Source organism: Canis lupus, chromosome 14 (genome assembly GCF_003254725.2).
Source record: "Canis lupus dingo isolate Sandy chromosome 14, ASM325472v2, whole genome shotgun sequence".
Lineage (NCBI taxonomy): Eukaryota > Metazoa > Chordata > Mammalia > Carnivora > Canidae > Canis > Canis lupus.
The window spans coordinates 60,281,007-60,308,775 of record NC_064256.1 but is presented as its reverse complement, the minus strand read 5'-3'; the positions used below and the strand labels follow the sequence as shown (position 1 = coordinate 60,308,775).

At 38.0% G+C, this 27,769-nt stretch overlaps 1 protein-coding gene across 15 annotated transcripts in view; it reads left to right on the top strand.

Annotated features, from left to right (window-relative positions):
• Positions 1–27,769, top strand: part of CADPS2 (calcium dependent secretion activator 2) — a 454,345-nt gene that overhangs the window by 172,390 nt on the left and 254,186 nt on the right. For all 15 annotated transcript variants that reach the window (XR_007402156.1, XM_025477139.3, XM_025477137.3 and 12 more), the window contains 3 exons: positions 9,565–9,645; positions 15,858–16,094; positions 21,287–21,408. Coding sequence is in view for 14 of the 15 variants with exons in the window: in XM_025477139.3 (XP_025332924.1) it covers positions 9,565–9,645; positions 15,858–16,094; positions 21,287–21,408 (440 nt within the window). In the remaining variant the exon portion in view is untranslated. The remainder of the gene's footprint in view (positions 1–9,564; positions 9,646–15,857; positions 16,095–21,286; positions 21,409–27,769) is intronic.

Here is a 27,769-nt window from a genome sequence, read left to right as displayed (position 1 = left end):
ACCACTGTATAGGAGTAAGGTGATATTTTTGTAGTTTTAATTCACATTTCCTTAATGACTTGTGAAGTTGAGCACCTTTTCATATCTATTCAAGTCCTTTGTTCATTTTTAAAATACGGGATTTTTTTTTTTTTTTTTTTTTTGCTTTTGGTTTATATGAATTCTTTATATATATTGTGTATTAACCTCTTAACAGTTGTGTATTTTGAAAATATTTCTTCATTCCATAGATTTTCTTTTCAGGTTGTTGATGGTTTCTTTTGCTGAGCAGAAGCTTTTTAGTGTGATATATATAGTTCTACTTGTTTGTATTTGATTTAGTTGCTTTTCCAAAAAAAAACATTACTAAGACCCAGGTCAAGGAGCTTTTATTTCTGTGTTTTCTACTAGGATTTTCATGGTTTCAGGTCTTATATTTAAGTCTTTAACCCACCTTTAGTTAAATTTTGTGAGGGGTGTAAGATATAGGTCTAGTTTCATTCTCTTACACGTGAATATCTAATTATTCTAGTGTCATTTATTAAAGAGATTGTCTCTTTTCCATTGAGTATTCTTGACTCCCTTGTCAAATATTATTTTTTTATTTTTAAAGATTTTATTTATGTATTCACAAAAGACACAGTGAGAGAGGCAGAGACACAGGCAGAGGAAGAAGCAGGCTCCATGCAGGGTGCCCGATGCAGAACTCAATCCTGGGTCTCCAGGGTCACGCCCTGGGCTGACGGCGGCGCTAAACTGCTGGGCCCCCCAGGCTGCCCTCTCTTGTCAAATAGTAGTTGAATGTACATAGTTGGGTTTATTTCTGGGTTCTCACATCTGTTCCATGTGTCTTTGTGTATGTTGTTATGATAATACCATACTGTTTGTGGATGACTATAGCTCTATAGTATAGCTTGAAATCAGGAAGTGTGATGGCTCCTGCTTCTGTTATTTATCAGGATTTCTTTGACTTTTCAGGGTCTTTTGTGGTTCCATATACATTTCACGTGTTTTTTCTACTTCTGTAAAAAATAAATGCCATTGTAATTTGATAGGGTCTTCCAGTCCATGAACACAGGATACCTTTCCATTTATAGGTTTTCTTGATTTCTTTTATCTATCAATGCCTTGTAGTTTTCAGAGTAGTGATCTTTCATCTTTTTAGTAAAATTTTTGCCTAAACATTTTATTGTTTTTGATGCTATTGTTAATGGTGTATTATTTCTTTTTCAGAAAATTTATTGTTAGTGTATAGACATGCTACTGGTTTTTGTATACTAATTTTGTATCCTATAATTACTGAATTCATTGATTAAATCTAAAAGTTTTTTGTTTGCGTCATCAGGATTTTCTGAACATGAACCATTTTCTCTATAAATAGACCATTTTACTTCTTTGTAGTTCTGATACCTTTTCTTTTTCTTGCATGGTTGCTCTAGCTAGGACTTTTAGTATTATCTTGAATAGGGATGCTGAGGGTAGGCACTCTTGTGTTGTTATTCCTGATCTTAGAAAGCTTTTAACCTTTCACCACTGAGAGTGATGTTAGCTGTGGGCTGGTTTATTATATTGAGATAAGTATGTTCCTTCTTCCTTCTGGGAAATGCATTTTTAAGACTGTTAGAATTGGGACGCCTGGGTGGCTCAGCGGTTGAGCATCTGCCTTTGGCTCAGGGTGTGACTCCGGGGTCCTGGAATTGAGTCCCACATCAGGCTCCCTCAGGGAGCCTGCTTCTCCCTCTGTGTCTCTTCCTCTCTCTGTGTATCTCATGAATAAATAAATAAAATATTTAAAATTTAAAAAATACTGTTAGAATTGTTCTACAAGGATTGTGGCCAAACTGCAATTTCTGAGTCAGGTTTTTTTTAATATATAATCTGGAGTATATAATAAGGGAATTCTTTAAATACTCTGCCTCTAGCAGATGTAATGTTACCTGAACATCATATATGCAGTGTGTTTCCCTTGAGGGTATGGGAATAACTTCATTTTCTTATTCCTGCTGTTGCACGAAACTACAAAAAGTTTGTTACAGTGTTGTTGGCTCATTTTCTTGATCAAGAAAAAAAAAGGAGGGATCGGATTTCGTTTTTCTGAGGGAGATTGACTCACAGAAGATGAATCAGCTTGGAAGGGTTGTTAGGGTCAAAGGACTTTTTAATTCTTTAGATTTAGATTAAAACTGAGACCAGTTATGTGAATTCCACCATTGGAGATGGATTTGTTTTACTCTTCTTCAATGGCGTAGGGTGAACTGACAAAGAACATATACTGCAATTTGAAGTAGAGGTCATAAATAATCTGAAGTTTAGCAATAAAAGGAAACTATAAAAGATCGTCAGATAGTACCTGCTTTATTATTAAAGGATTGGGTAGGTAATTTCAGATTGAGATTGATCGAGACAATAAAGGTTAGGTTAAGAATGTTCTAGGCAAAAGAAACACAAGCAAAATGCATGACTGGGAAAATGTAACATCTTTGTAAACATTGAACAAAACTAATTTGTATGAATATGGAATTATCCAAGACAATGGAATAAAATTTGGGAGGGCCTGAATACTAGGCTAAGGTGCTCAGGTATCATTCCTTTTATTCGTATTCACATGCTAATTTAATCCCTCATCTCGTTTCTTTTTCCTTTCCTCCCTCCCTTCTCTGAGATTGTAGCCTGATCTAGGGTAGTAGGAATGATATGTAGAAGTAGAGAGCCTTGCTGAAGAGAGGATGATAAAGAACAGGTTCACTTTTAGCTTGAGGGCATTGTGGGTACCTGAAAGGAAAGGCCTTGCCTTCAGTTGGAGAGCTGGAACTCAAGAGGAAGACTAGTGGTATGTATGGACTTATGACACTGTTTTGAAAAATGGCTGGAGGTATTCTGATGTCCAGAATAGCCAAGGGTGTGTGTGTGTGTGTGTGTGTGTGTGTAGGCATGTGGAGTGGGGAGGCAGCACAGAAAACAGAGCAGAGATCATCAGAGCTAGTAGGGTAGAGTTAGGCTCTATTTTTATGATAAAGTGTGGTTTGAGTAATAAAGTAGAGAATTAACACAACTTACTGATGAAGTAAATTTAACACTTAAAGCTTTTGATCAGTGGTTTTACGTTCTCTTGCAAAATTCATATATATTTGGTCCAACACTGGGCCACTAGAAAGCTATATGATAATGGATTGGTTGGAGTGTTCTTTTGCAGTCAGTGTTAGGTTTGTGCCAGTTACTTCTCATGATATATTATCTGTAAGTAACTAGATTTATAGATAATATAAATACAGTGGACCAGCATATCAATTAATCTCAGGGAAAACACCAAGTTTATATAACAAATCCTAGTCTATTTTCATTTTTCATACTAAAGAATAAAGATGAATATTACAAGAAAATAACAGGATATAATGTGTTTGAAAAGAGGTATGCCATAATTGGAGAATGATATCAGAGAAAAAACTAATTTCTTCAGTGGGAGAAAGGAGGACATAGTTGAGTAGGGTCGGCACATATGAAGGTGTCATTATGGAAAAACAGCTATTAATTCCTTTTTTTAGTGATTGACAATGTTAATATAGTTATCCTGGTTCTAGAGAATAGATTAATGAGAGAGGGTAATGATGCTAAACAGTGCTGTGAAAAGTGCTTTTTATAAATGATCTTTTTTTTTAAGATATGAGCAAATTTAATGAATTCAAGTATTTGATATTTGTAGTTTTTAAAGCATTGGAAGAATGATATCACAAGTTAAATGGAGGTGTGGGGTGAAACTTAGTAAAGTTATTTTTATGCTGTTTAAAATTTTCATAGCTGTGAGAAGGTTGGGCTCTACACAGGCTTTGGGTCTTCCTGAGGCCTTCTGCAAAGGGAAATTTGTTGATCCCTGCGGCCTGATGGAGTTTGTTTCCAATGAAATGAGAGGAATGTGGCAAGGAAAGTCTAGCGTTGGAGATTTGCAAGTGAAGACCTGTAGACTGCTGCATCAGGTCAGCATTTTCTCTAAGTCCATTTTTTTTTTTTTTTTTTTTTTTTAGTATTTCCATTTTTGCAAATCCATCCTGTTGCCAACCAACCAAGAAACACAAAAGAAACACAATACCTTATAACTGCACATGTCTTCTATCGCTAAGTTCTTACAGCACTTGATCAGTAGCTTTCTTGTGGCAATTATATCCTGCTTTGTGTACTGTTTTCACTATTTTTGATATACAGTATGAGCTCCTGGAATGTCCCTACTTTTGTAGCTACTGAAGAGCCTTCACAGTGATTGCTGTGTGGTAGGTGTAAGAAAGAATAAATAGAGTAACTGTGGACCATTGCCAACACTGTTGAGAGCCTAAGTGTCCCTTTACAAAAATTTAATGAATCTCTGTAAGGGGTAAAGTTGATGATGTGCAGGTCTGAGGTGACCTCCTTCCATGGTTTATGTTTTAAGAGACCCATAGCCTCTTCTAGAAGAAATAGAGGCTTCTTGAAAGTTTCCCTATAGCAGGGTTCTTTACCTCTTTCGAGTTAGGGAGTTGGCACTCCTTTGAGCTATGAAATTCAAACCATTCCTCAAAGGAAAAAATGCGTAACTCTACAAAATGTTGCTCACAACTTGAGTGATTCAGACTCCCAAAGGTCCAGGTTAAGAATTCCCTAGCCTAGAGAATTTTAAATGTGGAAACCATATAATCCTTGTGTAAAGAACAGGAGGAAAATAAAAGTATATTACTGTATTAAATATTTGTCAAGGCAGTGAAATATTTTCATCATTGAAGTGGCCATTGATTTTTGAATATGGTAATCAATTTTGAAGTGGTTATTTAAATTTTTAATTTTCAATTGATAATTGAAAATCCTTTGCGTAATAGATACTAGAGGAATTGCAGAGAATAAAAATACCTTTGGGAACCTGTTATGGTCCTGGCCATTGATTGATTCTTTTTAAAAAGACCTGAAAAGTATTCTGTGACAGAGGATTCTGAATATGGAAACAATACTTCCTTTGTAATGAACAGGAGGAAAATAAAAGTACATTTTCTGTACTAAATATTTGCCAGTCCAGAAAAATACCTTGATAATTGAAGTGGTAATTTATTTTGAAGTGGTAATTGAAATTGATAATTTTCCATTGATAATTAAAAATTCTCTATGTAATAGGTACTAGGGGCATTGCAGAGAATAAAGATACATTTGGGCATCTGTTATGGTCAGGGTTGAATGACTCTCTTTATAAGACCTGGAAAATATTCTAATCCAGGAAAGGACATCTGTGAGGTAAGTAATATATTGTCACAAAGTGTTGAAATCAAGAATTAAAAGAAAATGAAATTAAAAATGAAGTTGTCCTCATAGAGTGATGCTTGTGTCTGGACCCTGCCATGAACTCTAGAGTCCACTTATCCCATTTTCTTTATCTTATAACCCAAGTACTAGAGACAGATGTGTTACCCAGCATTTTAAAATCTGATGTCTCACATCTATAAACCATCTGTCTAAGCTTTTCTTCTTTTCTTTTCTCTTTCTCTCTCTTTCTTTTCTTTCTTTTCTTTCTTTCTTTCTTTCTTTCTTTCTTTCTTTCTTTCTTTCTTTCTTTCGAGGTGGAGAAACTGGTGTAAAAACCCAAGTTTTCTGGAGAGTTCAGAAAAGAAAAAGCATTATTTTCACCATAATCTTATGTACAGCTGTTCTTGTGGAAAGAGATATGCTTGAAGTGGTCAGGAAAACCCTCCACCACAAAAAAAGTAGAGCCCTGCCTGAGACATCAGAGTACCTGAATTCTATTCAACTTAAATAATGTGATCTAGGCTTCACATTGACTGTGGATTGGTTGGATATGGGCTGTGAGGGATAAGAAAGGTTCAATATGACACCTAGGTTTTGGTCTTGGGCAGCTGGGTTGAATAGATGTGCTATTTATAGGACATGGCATTATTCATGGAAGGAATGATTGGGGAGCTAGAAGTCAGGATTGCATTTTGGGGCTTGTTAATTTTCATGGAAATTAAAACAGTGATAAGCAGTTGGAAATGTAACTCAACATTTTGTGAAGGGTTGGAGCTATAGATGCATTGTCAATGAGTAGATGCTGCTTGTGGCCATGTACTTTGAGGAAATCACCCCTGTGGTAACATGTGGATTAAAAGTTCGAGGCCCCCATCCAATATTTACAAACGTTAACCTCCCATGGGTGCACATCTCCAGTTTCATAATGGAAATTAGAAGAAAATCCATTTGCCTTATTAGAATTTATTTTTAAACATCGTGAAAAGCAGTACATTATTAATAAAACTAATCAACTGAGGATTGGCTGAAGGGAGGTGGATGTGGTTATAAAAGAGCAACATAGAGTATTGAAACTGCACTGTTGGGGGCACCTGGGTGGCTCAGTTGGTTGGGCATCCCACTCTTGGTTTAGGCATAGGTCATGACCTCAAGGTCACGCGTCGTTGGGCTTCGTGCTCAGTGGGGAGTGTGCCTGATGACTCTCTCCCTCTGTCCCTCCCCTCACTCACATATGCTCATGCTCACCTCTTTGACGATAGTGGTGAATATATGAATTTAGATAAATGATAGGTTAATACAAATGAGTAAGCATAAAACCGAGAAAATCTGGGTAAGATGGCTAATTATATCCAAGTCTGTATCCTGGTTGTGATCTAATAGGACAGCTTTTGTAAGATGCTGCCATTGGAGGAGACTAGCAGTGTATAACGGGCACGATTCATGAAACTAATTGCCATTGACACATCACCTTTTAAGGAAATGAAATCATCTTAAGCTTTCAGTTAATTTAAAAAAAAAGTAATAAATGCTCAGGAAAATAAGGGGTGCCCGAGTGGTGTCATGGATTAAGTGTCTACTCTTGGTTTCGGCTCAGGTGGCGATGCTCAGGGTCCTGACATTGAGCCCTGTGTCCAGCTCTGTGCTCAGTGGAATCTGATGGAGATTCTCTCTCCCTCTTCTTCCTCTACTGCTTATTTATGTACACACATAGTCTCTCTAAAATAATAAATAAATCCCCCCCCAAATAAATGAAACATTAATATTTTTACATGTAAAAAAAAGTTAACTGATTTACTTCTTTCAATTCTATCTAGTGTTACATGACAGAAAGATAAAAGAAATTCGTTGTCTTTACTATATTAGTTCTTCCTTTTTTTTGTAATGTGTTTGGAAGTATGCAGTTCTGGTTTCACAGAATGACACCAGTAGTCACCAAAATTAGTAAGCTTTTAATCTCTGACAATTTTAAGAGAAGGCTATTAAAAGGTCATTTGGTAGAGCAATGCTCTGTTTTTCTCTGCCTACATTTTTTCAGACAAATGCAGTTAGGGTATTAATATTTTTTAGAAATAGTAGAAAACTGTCTCTTATAAAGAAAATACTTGCAAAACCCAGGAGTAAGTCAAATAATTTCACTCAAAATTAAGAGCTGTTAATACAAAGATAGAAATATCTGAAGATGTTAAATAGTATTTTGTGAAGTTTGAACAACTATGACCTTTTATTTGAAGATGTTAAATATTATTCCTTGGTGAAATTAGAACTCTTTACATGCAAGTAACCATTTTAATTTTTCTATGGAAAGATATTTATCAGAATTTAAGCAAATATGAGAACATATTCCTTATTCCATTTGAAATATTGTAGTTACAAGCTCTTACACATAATTTTTGCTTTTAGGACCTTGATTTCAGTTTCCTAGAGCAGACATGCTACACATTTTTTAACCATTTTATTAGTTTTTAGTGTAAATCATTTTGACTTTGGGCACAGTGAAGAGAAACTTTGTTTCTTTGACTTTGCATCCTATTAATGAAATTACATTTGTTCTATAGATGACATAGAAAATTACTTACCAGCAGTTTAGTTTAAGAAAATTTTGACTGGGGGCAGCTGGATAGCATAGTTGGTTAAACATCTGCCTTGGGCTCAGGTCTTGAACCCAGGGTCCCAGGATGGAGCCCTCTCCCCACACCCTCGCTCATGCATGCTACTAGCTCACCCTCAAATCTTTTTTAAAAAAAATCTTGACTATTTTTAAACTTGTTTTGAAATGAATTTAATTTCTTAAATCTACCTGGAAACATTTTTCTAGGAAGATAACAGCAGATCTGTTTCTTTAAAGAGTAATATCAGACTTCCTATGTCCCCCTAAGCTGTTGTTTGTGCTAGAGACATTGTGTTCTTTCTAAAATCCCGTTTAAAATTTTTCCAGGAATCGCTGTGGTTGAGGAACCGACTCCAGACTCTCCAACATGGCTGTGAAGAGTGTTTATGAAGTAGCTAGCCTCTTTCCAGCCCCATTTGCCATGAACCTTCCCCTGCACCCCCAGTATCCATCATTTCCACAACTATCAACCTCACCTCCAAACTCTTGGTGCTCTCTTACTGGAACATCTTCCCCTTTTCTTGACTCTTTATATGTGTCCTGACAACACCATCCTGTTGACCTGCGTTGACCCTACTCATCTTTTTCAGGCATTTTTTTTTTTTTAAAGCTGCTTTAAGGAATGTAATCTGGTCAGTTTGTAGTTCTTCAGCAAATAGAAAAGTCAATCCTTATTCTCCTGTGTGTTCAATGTTGTATTCAATACTAATCCAGGCTTCAGGTGTACCTGAAGTTGTATGGTGTGTTCCAGGTTTCTTAATGATGGAAGTAGGAAAGGAGAAGGAATTAAAGTCGAGAGGAGTATCTGTAGCTCACCCAGTGCCTCTCACTGGCTCATAGGACTGCCTCAAATTAGCAGATTTTATAATGAACTAATACAGGAAATGGATTGTGGATAATTAGGGAAAAAGGGAATCATGAGGAAAAGTTTAAAGAAACTGTATAAGAAAAGGATTATTTCACTGGATAAGTGAAAGTCATTTTCCATGTAAATAACTTTAAAAATGATGATTGCACAGTTTTCTTGCTTTCAATCAAATTTAGCACAGGAGAATGGAATTCTAATGTGGTGCCAATCTGTAAGAGAGTGGAAGAGTTTCTTGGCATTGTGAGTCTATTGATACTGGAATGAGGAGAATATGAAGATTTAAATGGTTGGAAATTCTTATCTGTCAATCAAATGGTAGCTTCACAGTTTAGCACCAACTTGTTATAAAAATGAAGGGAATATTTTTTTTTTTTGAAGGGAATATTTTTTGAAAGGACAAAGAAGTAAAGCATGACTCAGTATCTCACCACTCTGGAAATTTGAAAGCACAAAACAAGATATTTATCTCTAGAACTATTTAGGACTGACCTTCACAAAGACAGAAGGATGGGCTGAATAAGCTTAAGGACAATTTAATGTAATTTCAACGAAACAAGGACTTCCTGGTTTAGAGTTGTTGTGGACAGGTTGGACAAGAAATTTTCATAATTAGATTTTGGGTAAACTGAGCAATTAACCTTAGCAATTTAATAACTTCTTTTGTGAACAAAACCAAAATGAAAAGTGCTTAAGAAATTTAATTGGACTGCCAATCTAATTAAATGCCATTCTATGTTCTCAATAGGTAGCTGAGAGAATTTATTAAAAGCAAAAATTGAGTCCTTAAGTCTTTGCTTTAATCTGTAGGTCACTGTCATTAAGTAATCACATATGTGTTATTTCTTTCTTAAAGCTGGATAATGCAGATGAACAAGCAGCCCAGATCAGAAGGGAACTTGATGGTCGTTTGCAATTGGCAGAAAAAATGGCAAAGGTAAATTATTAACTTTGACAAACTGTATCTCTTTTCTTTTTACTCCTATTTCTGTGAGCTGAAACAGTTCTGTATAGATGGTATCAGTTTATCATCTTCTTCTCTGTGTGCATACTTATTAGGCCCAAATATCTGAGTTTATAGTATATAAATGGAGCATATTACCTGTTTTACATATCCTTCCTGATACACAGAACATGTTTAAATTCAGTAACTTAGTAGATTATTATGAAAGCAATGCCTAAATTTCTCAAAAGGCCAGATTTAGAAGAATTTTAATACTGTGCTTAATGTAACCTAATCAGGGAAGTGAAATATTGTCCGTGCAAAATCGGAGTCCAAGATATTGAACATGGTGCTTGGCATGTTGCGGAGTCAACTAATATTTGAATGGGTGAAAAATCTAACTTGAAGTTTGTAGTAAAAGAGTCTCACAGGTAGTGTGTTCAATATGATTTTATTCATGCAATCGCTGTGTTTCTATGTAACAGGAGTAAGTTCAAACAAAAACCATTAATTTCTTTTTTAATACTTAAGATTTCTTAGAGGATAAGAAACTTCATTATCTGCATCATTCTTTAGTAAACTGATGTATTAATTTATTAATAGTAAAAGAAAACTTAGTTTTTCCTAATAGATCTGTAATACGGTGTTTTGTTTTGTTTTTCCTTTTTTTCCCTTCTGCTAATCAAAACTTTGAATATTTGGAGATAAACTCTTCCTTTAGCATCCTCCATCTTTTCAAAGAATCCTCCCTATTGAGGAGTTTTCTTCATTTCTTTAAGATTTAGGTATAATGTGCTCAGTAAAACCTACAAATATTTAGTTTACAGCTCAGTGAGTGAATGTGTATATGATCCGTGTTAACCACCTCCCAAATCAAGATAGTGGACTTTTCCAGCACTTGAGAAGAAGATACATCCCATGCTGATTTTAACAAGTGAAATGTTTTTGTTTTTGCAAAGAAAAACGCATTTATGAATAATGTGTAAGTTTTAAGAATGCTAATTCTGTGTTATCTAAAAGTCTATTAAAAAGTAGGGAAATTGTTGAGAAGTTGGAGATAAACAGGGAAGTTGAGAAAATTAAGACAATTTGGGTAGCAGAAGTGACAGTAAGTTGTAAGAACCAAGCCAGAGACAGACGACAGGGAGTCTCCAGATGTTTGAAAACATAGGATGCTGTAAATAGGGGCTAAAGAGGTGCATTCATACAACGGACAGTGGTTAAAAGGGCAACATGCCTCGTTACTATCCTCGGGATATCTGGAGAGGTACTACATCATTTTGAAGATTCAAATGTCGAGTTCATAGGATGGAAATCAAGAAGGTGAAGGCTATTTGGAAGCTTTATAGAGAAAAACCCCCAAAACCTTTAGCTGAATTGGAAAACTGGCTGGAAAGACATTAGCTTTTCTTGAAGACCTGAGACTGGGGTGTTCCAGACTCTGCAGGGCAGGACTCTGGACCTGTGGTCCACATTTGTAGATTGCCTCAGTGTATGTAGATATGGGTACACTGAGCCTGTGCATGTGGTCATGAGTTGGATTTGCTTCTCTAGGGGCCTGGCTGGAGATGTGATGCTTTAGAATGAAGTGTAGATGAATTTCTAGAGGGGTATGAAACAGGAGGGAGAGCCTTATGTGTCTCATGTTTATGCTTGGGAGGAGAATGTGGGTTTATAACCTCGGGGCTTAAAGGGAGAGGGTCAGTGAGCACACACACAGATAGCACCCACTGGTTTCATTACAGACATTGATACATTTAAAAAAGTGTAGAGAGAGCAGTGAAGCCAATGGAATTGGAAGGAGAAAAAGCCACCAAAAATAAGATGCCTTTTGTTAATGTTTAATTGCTTTCTGATTCAGTTTCACCAATTGTAAGCCACCGTCATAAAATATTCATAAAGCTAATTGGAATTTACTGACCTTGTTGCATTGTATTTCTACAATGATCTTACGAACCCAGAAGTGGAGATGAGAACAATGAGTTCACTGTATAGATGAGGAGACTGAGATTTAGGGAAGATTACTGACTTGAAGATTATGGAACTAATAATATGGTGGAGGCTGGCCTCAAACCCTGGTCTTTGACTCCAGAGCCTTCAGTCTGATAAATCCAGAAGTATGGTCCATTAACAATCATTGGTGATCGGTATCACCTCCTACCATACTTCACAGCACAATATAACAACAACAAAACCCCAGGGCAGAAATCTATTTCAAAGGATAGAAATACTGGCTTTAATGCTTTTGCCATGCCATAATTATTAGAAAGTAGCAGGAAAAATGTGGACTGGGGCGGAAAAATCTGTAGGCAAATCCATGACTGCTCTTTCCTAGATTTAGAACATTAGGCAAGTTTATTTAACTTTCTGAAGCTTGAATTTTTCTATCCATAAATTCATGGGATAAGTGCTTATTGAAGGCCTCCTAAAATAACCAGGCAACGTAACGTGGTAGGCACCTGGGATTCATCCAGACAAACGTGTAGTTGTCTTGGGCTAAAGCCAGACAAGCATACTCCTGCCATGCCCTGGTGCAGCTTGCATTTGAAGAGCCCCACGATAAGCAGTAAGTGTTCGTGTAACTGAGTTATGGAGGGGATCATTTGCTATTGGGAGAATAAAGGCAAGGTGAACTGGGAGTGTAGGAGAAGGGGAGGGTGCTCAGCACGGCCAGGTAAGTGCTCAGGGTAGGCCAGTTCCTGGAGGCACTGTCTTGAACGTTACACCAGAAGAAACTTGAATCATCTCTGACTCCTTCTTTTTCTCGTGCCTCATGATAAATTTATTAGGAGATCCATTTGCATCTGTCTTCAAAGTATTTCTAGAATCTGACAGCTGTCCCCATCCTCCACCTACCAATCTGGCCCAGGCTTCATCTACTGGAATATTAGGAGCACTTAAAAAGGGACTAGATTTGAATACTGAGAATTTTTTTGTGGAGCAAACATTTTCATGTGTATGATGTCTTAGGGCCTCTAATGAGCGAGTAAATTAGAACATTTAAACCCTGGTGTATAAGAAAGACTCACAGTTAAACTAGAGAATAACCCACTTCTGATTCTGTTCTAATTTAAAAGATTAAATTTAACATGTATGGTTGCCTGAAGTACAGTTGATTTTTGTTTCCAAGAGAGAAACGACATAAGCCGGCTAAATAAAGTTGATAAAATACTATTAATAAACCTCAGAGCTTTAAAACAGAGTTGTCTTTTCCCCCAAAGAGAAAAAAAAAATCAAGGATAGTGTATTTCTTGAAAAGTTGGAAAATGTTGATAAGACAGTCAATTTTGGTGACTGTCTGCTCCTTGAAAAATGATAGTGAATGATGTGTTTATAACTAAAGCTAAATAAAAAGTGGGTTTTTGCTAATGCTAAGTTTTCCATAAGATGACACCTTAAAAATTTGAGAAAAAGAAAATTGGCCATCCAGAGTTTCAAACATGATTTTCTTTTGCTTTGCTAAAGTAAAATTTTTTAAAAGGGAAAATTATGAATCCTGCAAATACGAAATGAACACACAGTAATTTCATTCAGTGCATAATGAATGAGCAAACCAGTTACATGTTAAAACTAACGCAAGGAGTATATATCAAAAGTGATGTTTTTAGGCAAAGTTAAAATAAGATTCATGGATGAGATCTAAAAGTGGTCAATTTCTTGGGCAGCCCAGGTGGCTCAGGGGTTTAGTGCCACCTTCAGCCCAGGGCCTGATCCTGGAGACCCGGGATCGTGTCCCATGTTGGGCTCCTGCAGGGAGCCTGCTTCTCCCTCTGCCTGTGTCTCAGCCTCTCTCTCTCTCTCTCTCTCTCTGTGTCTCTCATGAATGAATAAATAAAATCTTTTAAAGAATAAAAAATAAAATAAAAATAAAAGTGGTCAATTTCCAACAAGGTTTTAAACTCAGGCATATATGAATCTCTTCCAGACAAAATTCTGTAAGGTAACGCATAAGCTCACCGTCTTGTACCTTAAACCAATAAATAGTAGGTTACTAAGTGTATTTCCTCAGATGACCTTTGGATGCCCTTTGCCCCTGTAAGACATAGAAAGGACCCGGCCTTCACCTTTTTGCCTTATTTCTGAGTTTTGGATACTTCTCATAACAGCTTTTAAAGTCAGTGCATACATAGAAAAATTTTCTTTTTTTTTAAGATTTTATTTATTTATTCATGAGAGATACACACAGAGAGACAGAGAGAGACACAGGCAGAGGGAGGAACAGGCTCTGTGCAGGGAGCTGATGCAGGACTTTATCCTGGGACCCTGGGATCACGCCCTGAGCCAAAGGCAGGTGCTCAACCGCTGAGCCCCCCAGGGATCCCTAAAAATCTTTTTACAGCTTATTCTGCTTGTTTTTTTTTCTTCTTTTTTCTGTACTGAGAAACCATTCCAGAACATTCCCTCATAGCCGAGGTATTCTGTAACTGAATAGTTGAATATATTTCCTCACTCTTCTAGAATATTGCTTCAAACTATACAAGAATGTTAAAAGGATACTTAAGAATCTTCCTTAAGAAAGTTAAGTATGCCCAGGGCATGACCCTGGGGTCCTGGGATCGAGTCCTGCATCAGGCTCCCTGCAGGGAGCCTGCTTCTCCCTCTGCCTGTGTCTCTGCCTCTCTCTGTGTCTCTTATGAATAAATAATAAAATGTTAAAAAAAAAGTATGAATGTGCTTACTTAATTACTATGTGACAATAAATATGCAATTTTAATATTGATTATATGCAAATTATGTTAAAAGAAATAGATGACAGTTATGTTTGGGTGAAGAGGAAAAACAGGTGGCCTGAGGCTCTGGGAGTGATCTGCAAAGCGGTGCCAGATGTTGCTCTCCATCCCCTGAGCAAATGGTGTGAGCGAGTGAGGCTGGGTGCAGGCTGACGAGAGCAGCACGGATGGGTTCTGGTCCCAGGATGGGGATCCCTCAGGCTACGCTTCGGATGACGTCCAGGGAGCTGGAAAGGCACGGAGCTTTCTAGAGCAGTACGCCACTGGTGGAAAGGTGGCTGGCTGCTCGCATTCCCAGCCAGCCTTGTACAGTTGTCGCCACGTCACGTGGTACTTCGTAGAGCTGTCACCCGTTTTTAAGGGAAAGAGCTGAGGCCAGGTTGTCAAAGATTAAGAAGGAGCCAATAGCGAGAGGAAGCCTCCTTTTGCTGTTTGTAGGAATATAAATGGGTGTCCTCTTCTCGAAGGGCAGTTTGGCCATATATGCCGATCTTTTAAAATACAAGTATTCGGAACGTCCTTTTCATTGAGTGAAAGAAGCTGACATCTGATTGCAGAATCTAAGGATCAAATGGCGATGGTCAGTTAACGCAAAAAGGAAATCAGTCATCTAAATTTCTAGTTATTCTTTATGTACAACTTTATTCATAAATTGGCCTTTTGTTTTAAATTTAAAGTTTTCTAAATCTTTACTAGAAAACTGATTTTATAGTCATAAGGGGTCTGGTCATATTTGTGTGATGTGAAAATTAATTTTAGAAATATCATTATATGGCTATTATGTGGTTTTTAATTTGAATGCTTATAAAAAGGGATATTCTCTTAACAATACATATCTGAGGTAAGAAAGATGAATAAAATGTTTGTTTCCTAATAGGTACTGCAGTGTATGCTGAACATTTTTCTTACCAACCGATTTACCCCAAGCATTTCAAAGTTAACAGTGGCTAATTAAGATGTATCTAGACCCCGAATTTTCTCCCATGTAGGTTTTCAGTTTTTCCTTAACAAGTACATTATCAAAAATAAAGTTAGGGGATCCCTGGGTGGCGCAGCGGTTTGGCGCCTGCCTTTGGCCCAGGGCGCGATCCTGGAGACCTGGGATCGAATCCCACGTCGGGCTCCCGGTGCATGGAGCCTGCTTCTCCCTCTGCCTATGTCTCTGCCTCTCTCTCTGTGTGTGTGACTATCATAAATAAATTTTTAAAAAAATTTAAAAAAATAAATAAAGTTAACGTGAAAATGTTACTCATTTTGTACCATAATTATTTTGAAAAAGATATAAGGTACTCTTAGAAATAATCAAAATTACCGAAGCCTGATGATTTTAAAGCTTGGAGACTCAAGTATTGGGTAGACACATTTATATTGACCATCACAATTTCTAAGACAGCAGACTTATACATTGTATAACCTTCTATGATAGAATTGAAATATGACTTTTGTAACATTGTTATTTTAAAATTTGTTTTCAAGGAAAGAAACTTCCCCAAGTTTATAGCAAAAGAAATGGAGAGTATGTATATAGAAGAGTTGCGGTCTTCGGTGAACCTACTAATGGCCAACTTGGAAAGTCTTCCAGTTTCAAAAGGTGGTCCAGAATTTAAATTACAAAAGTTAAAGCGTTCACAGAATTCTGCATTTTTGGACATAGGCGATGAGAATGAGATTCAGCTGTCGAAGTCGGACGTGGTGCTGTCATTCACCTTAGAGGTAAGTGACTTCACCCCACGCCTCTGACAGCATAAACAGGACTGCAAAATAAGCTGTGCTGACCTTCGTGGTAAAGTTTTGAATTTAAAAGCAGTGTGATCTATTTTGAAGGAGTCATATTATTCTTCATTTGCTAGACAATCAGATTGTGAATGCAAATCAATGCAAATTGTGCTTTAAACATAATAGCAGTTCTAGGATCAAATAATAAGTTTTGAGACAAGTTGTCTTTATGCCCACTGGGCTGATGTAAGTTCATGGATAAAGTAAGCACCAGAGCACATTGGGTGGAGCCAGGAGTTAGACACATAATTGAATGCTCTGTGATTTGGGAATTGCTTTCAGGCTTTTGGTTTGCTTTGTTTTCAATCTACTTCACCTATGGTGTTTTTCTAGAATCGAATCACACCGGCTAGCTTTGCAACACGATATTGGGTGCAGATAGATGATAGGTAGACAGTTATTCCTTTCCAGGATGTTCGGTCTCCTGATAGCTACACTACCTACTATGAAGAACAGGAACCAACGTCATGCGTTTAGAATTGTGATCCCGAAGACGGCAGAGTTTTATCCTTCGTATGCAGGTCATTCACTGGGAAGCAGATGTTGATGCAGACTCTTACCACAGCCCCCGTTGAGGTTTTCCATGGCACTGTTTTCTTGTTGCTAATGTTTCTGTTTGGGCTGATCCCTGTGTGTGGTTATGCCTTTATACACAGCACAACACATACTTCCCGTATCAAGCTTAAATTTACAGCACTCTCAAAACCTAAAGCTTGCAATTCCTTCCTTGCATTGTTAAATCTTCCTTTGCTGGAGCCCACTACTGCTATTTAAATTTATAGGTGGACCGAGGAAAGTACATGGAGTCTCAGGAGGTACCATCTTAAATTTCTTTGTTGATACCTGTTACTCGTGGCTTGCTTATTAGTTTGTGGCAGAAAAAGCAAATGTGTGCTTTGATTCTTTCCTGCGCTTACTCAACTCAAAGATAAATTCAGACCTGAGGATAAGCCAGCTGCCTCTCTCTTTCTTAACTGCCAGGCTAATGATTTCTTTGTAGTTTAATAGATTAAATTTACTTTGAGAGTTGGAAATAGGTTTTCATCTGACTCAAGACTCTTTTCTGGGGTTTCCTACTGATTTTACCATTACTGGGTTTCTCCTCAATCTCTTCAATACCTTAAGGAGATATTTAATGGGAAACTACACAGTATCTTACCTGTACAATTGTCTTCTCCTTCCTGTCTGTTTTCCTACTCACCAAGATATAAAGTGCCACATTGCTTTTCTTTTCCTCTTAAGGCTTTGTACAAAATATAATCAGTTACTTGATTATAGTATAATTTGTAATGCAGATTATTTTTTATCATGTGTAAACCTATCATGCAGAACTGGAAATCATTCAGAACACCTTCTCTTTTCTCTGTTTAAAAATTCTTAAACAAAAGTTGTAAATAGCTGGCTTTTATGAACTCCCTTCCCTTTTGAAAATAAAATCATGCTTGTAAAACTGTGAATTATTCCATACTTTATTGCCAGTATATTAAACAGGGCTGCTCAGTTAACAATAAAATCATGTTAAGGGGAGAATAGGAGTTAAACCTCCATTTTGCATGGCCTGAGGAGCTGCCTGTTTATAACCCTGTTTTGATGGTCCTCTGTTGCCCTGACTGTATAAGGCAGATATTTTCCTTGCACAGCATCTCAGAGATGTTTTCCACGATGTACCCCAGGATTATGAATAGGAGTGTGTGTCCAACAGCAAAATGAAGTCATACCTGGTGCAGCCTACACAGTGTTCACTTGTGGACCCGGGGGAGGATAGACTAGGGCCCCGCTGTCCCCAGGGCCTCCGATCTCCGCCCCGTTAAACCCAGTAATTACCCCTGGCCAGTTATCCGAGCCTTGCTCCTCAACCTCAGAAAGTTCTGAAGGCAAGCAGTTAATCCAGTTTTAGGGTCTCACGTTTCATCAGCCAGGCTTAGACTGCATCCAGTGGGTAAAGTTTTTCTTTTTCTTTTTCTTTTTTTTTTTGGGGGGGGGTAAAGTTTTTCAAGAAGTGATGTCTAAGGAGTACGTGCAGATCTGAAAAACTGCTGAACTTTATCACCTCTTTATGACTGCCACGGACTGCTCTCTTCTCTCTCTGTACCCTGTTTGTTCTCTTGTCCGGCTGAATTTTTGCCACAGCTCTTACCACTTAACATGTAATTCAGTTGTTATGTTTATTGTTCACTACCTGGCGCATCCTATTAACATGTAAGCTACAGGAAGTCAAGCACTCGTCTTGTTTACTGAGGTATCACAAGAGCCTAAAACACTGCCTGGCATATTTGACTTGATAAATATTGATTGAACTGGGAACTTTGATATCCAAAAAGCAGCAGTTACAAAAAAGAAAAAGGCAGCAATTACTTTTAGGTCTCTCTATTCAGGAAGCCTTCAGAGGGAATAGTAAGGCAAGGGGGAAGCTAACCCACAGAACCATAAGCCATCCAACGGTACGTTAAGTATTCAAGAGAGAGGAGGACGACGGCTGTTAATCTATGAAGCTGAGTGTGCGTGTTGTAGGAGAAGCAGTGTCACTGGCACGGATGCAGTTGATTTTCAGTTTTCATTGGCGTTAGGCTGGCAGACAACTTCTTTGGCAGTACGAGGTCTCCAAATACCGCTCAGCTTCGTTTTCACAAACCTGCAGGTGGCCGAGCGCTGCGTAACTCAGGATGATGCTGCGTGCAGAAGTATGCTACCAAGATTTGTATTTTGTACACGCCTCCCTTCTTTCTGCTTCTATAATAACTCTGTATATTTTGTCTTTATTATATCCGTCACAGAGAGATTGGGGAAGACAAGATGGAATTCAGACTGGTTTTATTTTCCATGGTTCCATAATCAAGTTTTGTGGGGAGTTGGTCGAAGCCATTGCCTAAATTAGGTCAGCTGATGGTCCATGGAATTCTGGGCTGTCTTTGTCATCAATGATTGAGACTAGCTGCATTTTTAAAAAATTCCTTTTGGAAATCAGATCTGTAGAATTTTGTTGTTTTATTTATATGTATGGATTCAGAGCAGAAGTTAACTTCCTTTGAAAGTGGCAGTTCTGCAGAATAAAACATTCCCAGCACAGATGGGAGTATTGTTTTTTGGAACAGAAAACTGTTTCACAAGTTGTGTGTTTCAGGAGGTCCTGTTTACAGTAGCTTGTGGTGGAGGTGACAGGAATAGTGGTAAGCAGATGCTTCCCTTCTTCTCCCTTGCACTTTGACTGTTGAGCACACGATAGGAAGAGATGCAGTGCAAGTAACATGTTCCCAAATAGGAACCAAAAGATTTCTACATTTATTATGTGTACACAGTTCTGTTGCTTCATATGTTTCAAGTGACCTTAAAAGATTTTACTAAGAAGTCATTTGGGTCAGACGCCTGGGTGGCTCAGTGGTTGAGCATCTGCTTTTGGCTCAGGTCGTGACCCCAGGGTCCCGGGATCAAGTCCCACATCGGGCTCCCTGCAGGGAGCCTGCTTCTCCCTCTGCCTGGGTCTCTGCCTCTCTCTCTGTGTGTGTCTCTCATGAATAAATAAATAAAATTTTTAAAAAGAAAGTCAGTTGGGTCATGTTGCTAAATAAGTCCATGTGGAATCCGTTTTTCATTGATATGGTTGATGTATTTCATTTGCCTCAGCTTTTGCTTCATTTTATTTGTATAAGGATTTAATGAGTTTCAAAATGACTAACAAGTTGATTTATTTATTTATTTATTTATTTACAAGTTGATTTATTAAGACTATATACCTCCTTTTACTTACCCTCCACAAGACCAGGTGCTTTTCTCTAACTTCCTTGAGTGTATTACAGCAGTGAGGAGAGGTATTACTGTTCTCCATTTGTTCTTACTCTCTTTTCTGTTATGTCCTTTTCTTAACTCATATACTGGTATGCATCTCAGTGCAATAAAAAGACAAAAATCACTTGAGGCAGGAAAATGCTTCTGAGGTTGGCATTTCTTTTTTTGGTGATTAGTTTCTCATTTTTAAGAAAAAATAGCCGTTTGTATTTACGAGCATAGCCCTTCTGTTGTGCTGAAGAGTGGAAGGCAGAGAGGTTTTGAGATGGCTTCTCTGAGACCTTTGGCCTCAAGATTCATATCACGACTTAGTGAAAAGTGCAGTGACTCTGATAATGTATTACATGATCAATACATGATGATAGGATGATATTTCTAATGGCTGTTTTGGTAGCTGCATAGCATGAATGCTGTTAGCCTTGTTTGTACAAGTATACCATGAGGTCAGTGAAGACGTGAATGAGCGTGTTATAAAAATGCCATTGAATATATTTCATGAGTTTCAAGAACTTAGGAATGAAGATGCAAGTTTTGATTAGAAAAAAAAATTACAAAAAGTACTTAATAAAACTTGTTTATGTGTACACCCAGTGAAAATATTAGGTTACAGTATTTTAAAATCAATAGCTATTTATATGAATGTGAAAAGCCCACTTGAAAAATATTTGTTTCCCATTTTTCCAGGAGTTATAGATATAGAAACCATATCAGTCTTTCTGCCCATTCTTGGTGCACTACACTGAGTTAGCATGTACCTTTAGTGGATGGAAAAGTCATTTTTTTTTCCTTGCCAAGTTAGTGGTAAGATATTCATTGGCAAATCCTATTTTCCATATTTCATAATAAGATACACATTTTCTATAATATTATTTTATAAATATTGTCATCTAAAGTAAGTAACTGCAGAAAATTCTGATGATGTCACATACTGTTGACGAGTTGTGATGATGATGTGCACCATTCATAAATAGTATTTCATTTAATGTGAAACCAACCTGCACTGCTTTTAGCACATTCACCCCATTTTCATGGGTGAATCTGCTTTACCTCTGCTTGACCTTTAAGGATCTGCATTTACACCTCAATTCAGTAGGGCTTACATTTAGAGATTTCAGCCTTACTTTCATAAGCTGGCAGGAGATATTCCTTCAATACTATACTTCCTCAAAGTGTTATTTTCTCTACCTACGTGAATGCAGGTAGATCCTACAGAAGATAAGATATCGTCGGCGTCACCAGATAATTTTACCCATTAGTGATTCTAATCGTAGTTAGTGTCACTATCTTTCTAGATGGTTAAAGATGGCCAATCTGATGCATCATCTCAATTCTTTTTGTATCTTTAGATTGTCATAATGGAAGTGCAAGGTTTGAAATCCGTTGCTCCCAATCGAATTGTCTACTGTACGATGGAAGTGGAAGGAGGAGAAAAACTGCAGACGGACCAGGCCGAAGCCTCAAGGCCACAGTAAGCCACTTGAAAAAAATGTTTTCCCCTTCCAAAGAAATGTGTTTATTTATCTGAAGCATTGTTTGGTCGTATGCTCCGAGACAGTTACCTGTTAGCTCTGTCTGAACCATGTTAGAATCATGGTGCGTCTTTCTAGATCAGGGTGCTGTGTCATGCAAACAGAAAATCTAACCTGCAGACGAGAAGTGAATAATGAAACAGGTAAATGTAAGTCATTGGAAAGGAAAGCATGGATTATCCTGGGGTATTTAGAAGGTGATGCTTGATCTAATTTCATCCTCTAGAATTGTAACCTGGTAGTTTTTCCACTTCCTTGTGTTGCCCAGGACCATAAAACACTGAAGACGTGGGGGTGGGTACCGTGTCTCGCACAGTGTCTTACAACAAGTAGGAAATAGGCTTGAGTTAGGGAACCAGTAATCAGAGAAGCTAAAGCTGTTCTTTTCTGGCAGTTTTAGGTTTCAAATTCTGGGATGAGTTTAAGTTTGGAAGACGTTCTTTGTAACTGATGGAAACTTGGGAAACATCACCGTCTCTGGTAGAAATAACCAGGCTCGTCTGAGGAATTTGAGTGACATTTCCTGATTTGCATTTTTCTACTGCCTTTAGAAAAGGGTTTTTTTTTTTTTTTTTTTCCGTTCCTCAAGAGTTAGGATTTTTGTCTTGTCACAACATGATGATGTGGCCCGTTCATTCAGGAAACGTCCCTTCAGATCCTGTCTAGGCGCTGGTTAGATAGAGGTGAATAGAAACTTTCTTTTTCCTTAGGGCTGGCACTAGTTTGAGGTGGGGACACAGTAGTGTTACAGGACAGATGTGCACAGAGTATTAGGAGATGGAGAAGCAGCACATTGAAACCTGTCTCCCTGCCTTACACAAAGCCCTACAGGCCTGCCCCTCACCAGCCTCTCCTTATCCCTGGGACCTCATCTAGCCTCGCCCTTCCCCTGGTCAGTTGCTGGACTTCATGCCATTCCTCTTGCTTTTCCCACCTTCCAGTTTATCTTTGTGTGGTTGGACTCTTGGTATTAGACATTTCTCCAAAGAAGACCTGCACATGGCCAACAGATGCGTGAAAAAATGCTCAACGTCACTCATCAGGGAAATACAAATCAAAACCACAAGGAGATGCCACCCCTCACTGGTCAGAATGGCTAAAATGAGGGAACAGCACATGCTGGGGAGGATGCAGAAAAAGGGTATCCCTCTTACACTGTGGGTGGGAATGCACACGGGTACAGCCACTCTGGAAAACAGTGTGGAGGTTCCTCAAGAAGTTAAAAATAGGTGTGTGTGTGTGTGTGTGGACAATGGAATGTTACTCAGCCATCAAAAAGAATGAAATATTGCCATTTGCAATAATATGGGTGGAACTAGAGTGTATTTTGCTAAGCAAAATAAGGCAGTGAAAAACAAATACGATATGATTTCACTCATGTGGAATATAAGAAAACAGATGAACACAGGGGAAAGGAAGGAAATCTAAAATAAGATAAAAACAGGGTAACCATAAAGATTCTTAACTATAGGGAACAAACAGGGTTGCAGGAGGGGAGGTGGGGGTGGGGTTGGGGTAACTGGGTGATGGGATGAGCACTGGGTGTTATATGTAAGTGATGAATCACTAAACTCTACCTTGAAACTAATAGTACACTGTAGGTTAACTAACTGGACTTTAAATTTAAAAAATCTTGACTTGGCGCACATGGATGGCTCAGTCAGTTAAGCACCTGACTCTTGATTCCAGCACAGGGCTGAGTCTCAGGGTCCAAGGTGCACTGGTCTGCACACTGGCCTTGGAGCCTATTTTTAAAAAAAATCTTAAGCCTCACTTGCTGAGAGCCTCTTTGAGGTGACCCAATATGGAGCAGAATCTTTCTGGCTCATTCTAATCTTCAGACTAATGTGTTTCTTATCTGTTCATTTTATATTTCCCTCTTGAGAAAGGGACAGATATCTTGTCCTCCTTGATCTTCTCACACCATCTAGGCTGTCAGAATTGACTCAGTTGCTTGCACTTACTTTTATGGCTTAGTCACAGTAAATATTGAAGGGTGTGGGCTTCACTCCTTCAGGCAAACAGAGCTGAGTTACGGTGTGACAAGGAAGGGAAAATAATGAAAACAAACAGCCCTTTCAAGAGAGTCTTTAAACCTAGGAGGAGGCTGTGAGGCAGAAGGAAATCGATGGGGGATATTTTTGGTGGGGCGTATGGAGTCCAGAGAGAGGTTTGGTTTTTGTTCTAAGGGTTAGTTCTGTTAGTCTGCAGTAGTACGTTCACAGAGTTGTGCAACCAGCAGCAATTTCAGAGCCTATTCATCTCCCCAGTAAGAAACACCAGCCTCAGAGCACCTGTCCTGACCAACTACTGATGGATGTCTGTCTCTCTAGAGTTGCCTGCTGGGCATTTCAGGTAAATAGAATCATGTCATATGTGCTCTTTTGTGACTGGCTTTTCCCCTAACCTGGTGTTTCCTGGCTCCTCCATCTCTGGCATGTATCAGAACGTCATTCCTTCTCGTGGCCAAATCTTAGTCCAGTGTACGTCTATGCTGCGTTTTCTTTATCCTTTCATTTAGATTGAGGACACGTGCATTGTGTCCACCTTGTGGCTACTGTGAAGAATGCTGCAACTAATGTACAAATATCTGTCGGAGTCCCTGTTTCAGTTGTTTTACACACACACACACACACACACACATATATATATATATATATATAGGCGTGGAATTGCTGGGTCACATGCAACAATAATTGCATGTTGAGATTTTTGAGGATCCACCAAACTGCAATAAAATCATTACACCATGTTATTTTCCTATCAACAACATATAATAATTTCAATCTCTTCACATTCACACCAATGCTTAGTATTTGCCCTATGCAGTCATTCTAGTAGAGAAGAAATAGTATCTCATTGTGATCTGATTTACGCTTCCCTCCTGACTAATGATGTTGGACATATTTTCATCTGCTATAGCAGCTATTTGTAGATCTTCTTTAAGAAAAAGTCTATTTAAGTCTTCTCCTTTTTTATTGAGTTGTCCTTTAAGTTGTAAGAGCTATTTATATATCCTAGGTGTTAGATTCTTATATATTATTTACAAATATCTTCCCCCATTGTGTGGATTATCTTTTTATTTTCTTAATATTGTCTTTTGATATTGTTCAATTTATCTACTTTGTTGTTGTTGCTTATACTCTTGGTACCGAGACGAAGAATCTAGTGCCCAGTCCAAGGTCACAAAAATTTAGCCCCATGTTTTCTTCTAAGATGTTCATAGTTTTCTCTCTTTAATTTAGGTCATTAATCCATCCTAAAAGTTTATTTATTTTGAGAAAGTGCATGCATGTTTGCACATGTGGGGAGGGCAGAGGAAGATGGAGAGAGCATCTCAAGCAGACTCTGCACTGAGCCAAGAGCCCCATGTGGGGTGCAATCTCATGACCCTGAGATCACAACCTGAGTGGAAACCAAGAGTCAGCTGCTTATCCTACTGAGCCAGCCAGGCGCCCCTCATTAATCTACTTTTACGTTGATTTTTATTTGTGGTTGAATGTAAGGGTTCAGTTTCCTTTTTATGCATGTGATAGTTCAGTTGTTTAGTTCTTCAGTTGAAGAAACTATTGCTTTCCCATTAAATGTTCTTGGCAGCCTTTTGGAAATGAACTTACCATGGATAGACGGGTTTGTTTCTGGATCTGAATTGTAGGACATTCATGTCCTTATGCTAGCACCACGTTATTTTGATTGCCGTTGCCTTGTTTGCAGTGGGTTTCTGTTTCTGTGTTGGCCTCGTATGACATTTTAAAACCATGAGTATGTGTTTTCTGGCTATGTTCTTTTTCAAGATTATTTTGGCTATTCTGAATTTCCATGTGACCTTTAGGATAATTTTTTTTCCATTTCTACAAAGACTTTGCAAGTATTTCCAGCTGGGATTTTGGTAGAGATTGTGTTGAATCTGGTCAATGTGGGGAGTACTGCCATCTTAATGAACAATGTCAGGTCTTCCTATGCATGAACATAGAGTGTCTCTCTGGTTATTTGGACCTTTGTTTCTTTTAACAATAGTCTGTAGTTTTCAAAGTGTAAGTTTTGCACTTCTGTGGTTAAATTTATTCCTAGTATTTTATTATTTTTGATGCTATTAGAAATGAAATTGGTTTCCTGAGTTATTTTGGATTAAGTACATAAAGATGACTCTTTAACTATTGGCTTTATATGCTACACCCTTGTTGAACTTGTTTATTCTAATGGGTGTTTTTTTTTTATTGGATTTTTAGATGTCTGTTTATATAAGATCATGTCACTTGCAAGGAGTGATAATTGTATTTCTTTTTGCCCGATCTGGATGCCTTTTATTTCATTTTTTTTTTTTGCCTAATTGCCCTGACTAGTTCCTCCACTGCAGTGGTGGGTAGATGTGGCAGGAGTAGGCATCCTTACATTCTCCCTGATTTTAGGAGGAAAGCGCACATCTTCCTTGGTTAAGTAAAATGCTAGCTCTGCATATTTTTTGGAGATGCTTGTTACCAAAGTGAGGAAGTTCCTTTCTATTTGTACCTTCTTTAAAGTGTTTTTGTCGTGAAAAGATGTTGAATTTTGTTAAATGCTTTCTCTTTATCTGTGGAGATGAACATACAGGTTTTACTTTTTATCCTGTTGACGTGATACATTACCTAATTTTTAGGTGTCAAACCAACCTTGCATTGCTGTCACGATTTGCACCTAGTCAGGATGTATGATTCTTATTTGTTACTACATTCAGTTCTCCAGTATTTTCTTAAGGACTTTGGCATCTCTTTAAGAAATAGTGGTCTAGGGGTAGCCCTGGTGGCTCAGCGGTTTAGCGCCGCCTGCAGCCCGGGGTGTGATCCTGGAGACCCGGGATCGAGTCCCACATTGGGCTTCCGGTATGGAGCCTGCTTCTCCCTCTGCCTGTGTCTCTGCCTCTCTCTCTCGCTCTCTCTGAATGAATAAATAAATAAATCTTTAAAAAAAGAAAAAAAGAAATAGTGGTCTATAATATCTTTTTTGGTGACCTGGTTTTATATTGGCCTTGTAGTATGAGTTTGGAAGTAGTCTTCCCTTCTTTTTTTTTTTTTTTTTTTTTTTTTTTGGTGGGGTGGGGGAAGTATGAAGAATTGGTATGAATTCCTTAAATGTTTGGTAGAATTTACTGGTAAAGCCATCTAGGGCTGGGCTTTTCTTTGTGGGTAATTCTCCATTACTGATTGAATATCTTTATTTCTTGTAGATCTATTCATATTATCTCTTCTTGTCAGTTTTGGTATTTGGTGTCTTTCTAGCAATTTGTCCATTTCATTCAAATTACCTAATTTATTGATATTGCAGTTGTTTATAGTATTCATTTATAGTGTTTCATTTCCATAAAATACTCCCTCTTTTCTAAAATGAATTCAGTGAATTCTAGTCATTTGAATCTTTTGTCTTTTTCTTAGTCCATCTAGCTAAAAAATTTCCTGATTTTTAAAAAACCCAACTTTTGTTTTATTGATTGATTTTTTTATTCTGTTTCATTAATTTCCAAGTAAGTCTAAAACCTAGCAAGATAAATTCCTTTAGTCATTAAGTCTCAAGAATACTCCTCTTTGGTACCATGCTTTGTCTTTTGGACCCACTAAGGCAGTGACCACACCTGTGTGGTTCTGCTGGATGGGTACTTACCCCTGCACTCCTGGTGGCTTCCATCTGGCATGTTGAAACCAAGCAGTGGCCCCATCCACAAGGCCCTGCTAGGCAGAAGTCTAAGCCTTTGAAACTGAGGTGGAGATAGTCCTATGTGCCCCTGCCATACTCCCCCAAACCCCCGCAGGCTTGTTGCACTAGAGTCCTGTGCTGGGGTTGGCAGCCATAATGATCTCTGAATCACCTTTGTAGTCATTCCACCCTTGTCTTGAAGGCGAGAATGTGTTCATAGCTGAATCTCTGGTCTAATTTTGTAGGAATTGAGGAGTTGAACAGCCTTCCTTCATTTCTTTCCATCTCCTTTGGTTCAAAGCAGTAGGGTTCCTGCTGGGATGGTTGGATATCTGCACTTACTATCTGATTAAATGGCTGGTCAGCCACACCTTTAGGAGTGCTAATGAAATGCTTTTTCATTTTTTATAATATGAACAGGCTGAGACTTGGTAATTTATGATATGGAACTTTTTACATAACAATTGTTTTTAATTCATTTTCTCATTGCATTTTACTGTAAGTGGTTGGGAGCAACCAAGCTGCTCCTTCAATACTTTGCTAGGACATTTCCTCAGGTCAGTCCCCAGTTTCATTGAATGGAAGTCCTACATTTTAAAAAACACTAGAACATGAAAATAATTCAGCCAGGTT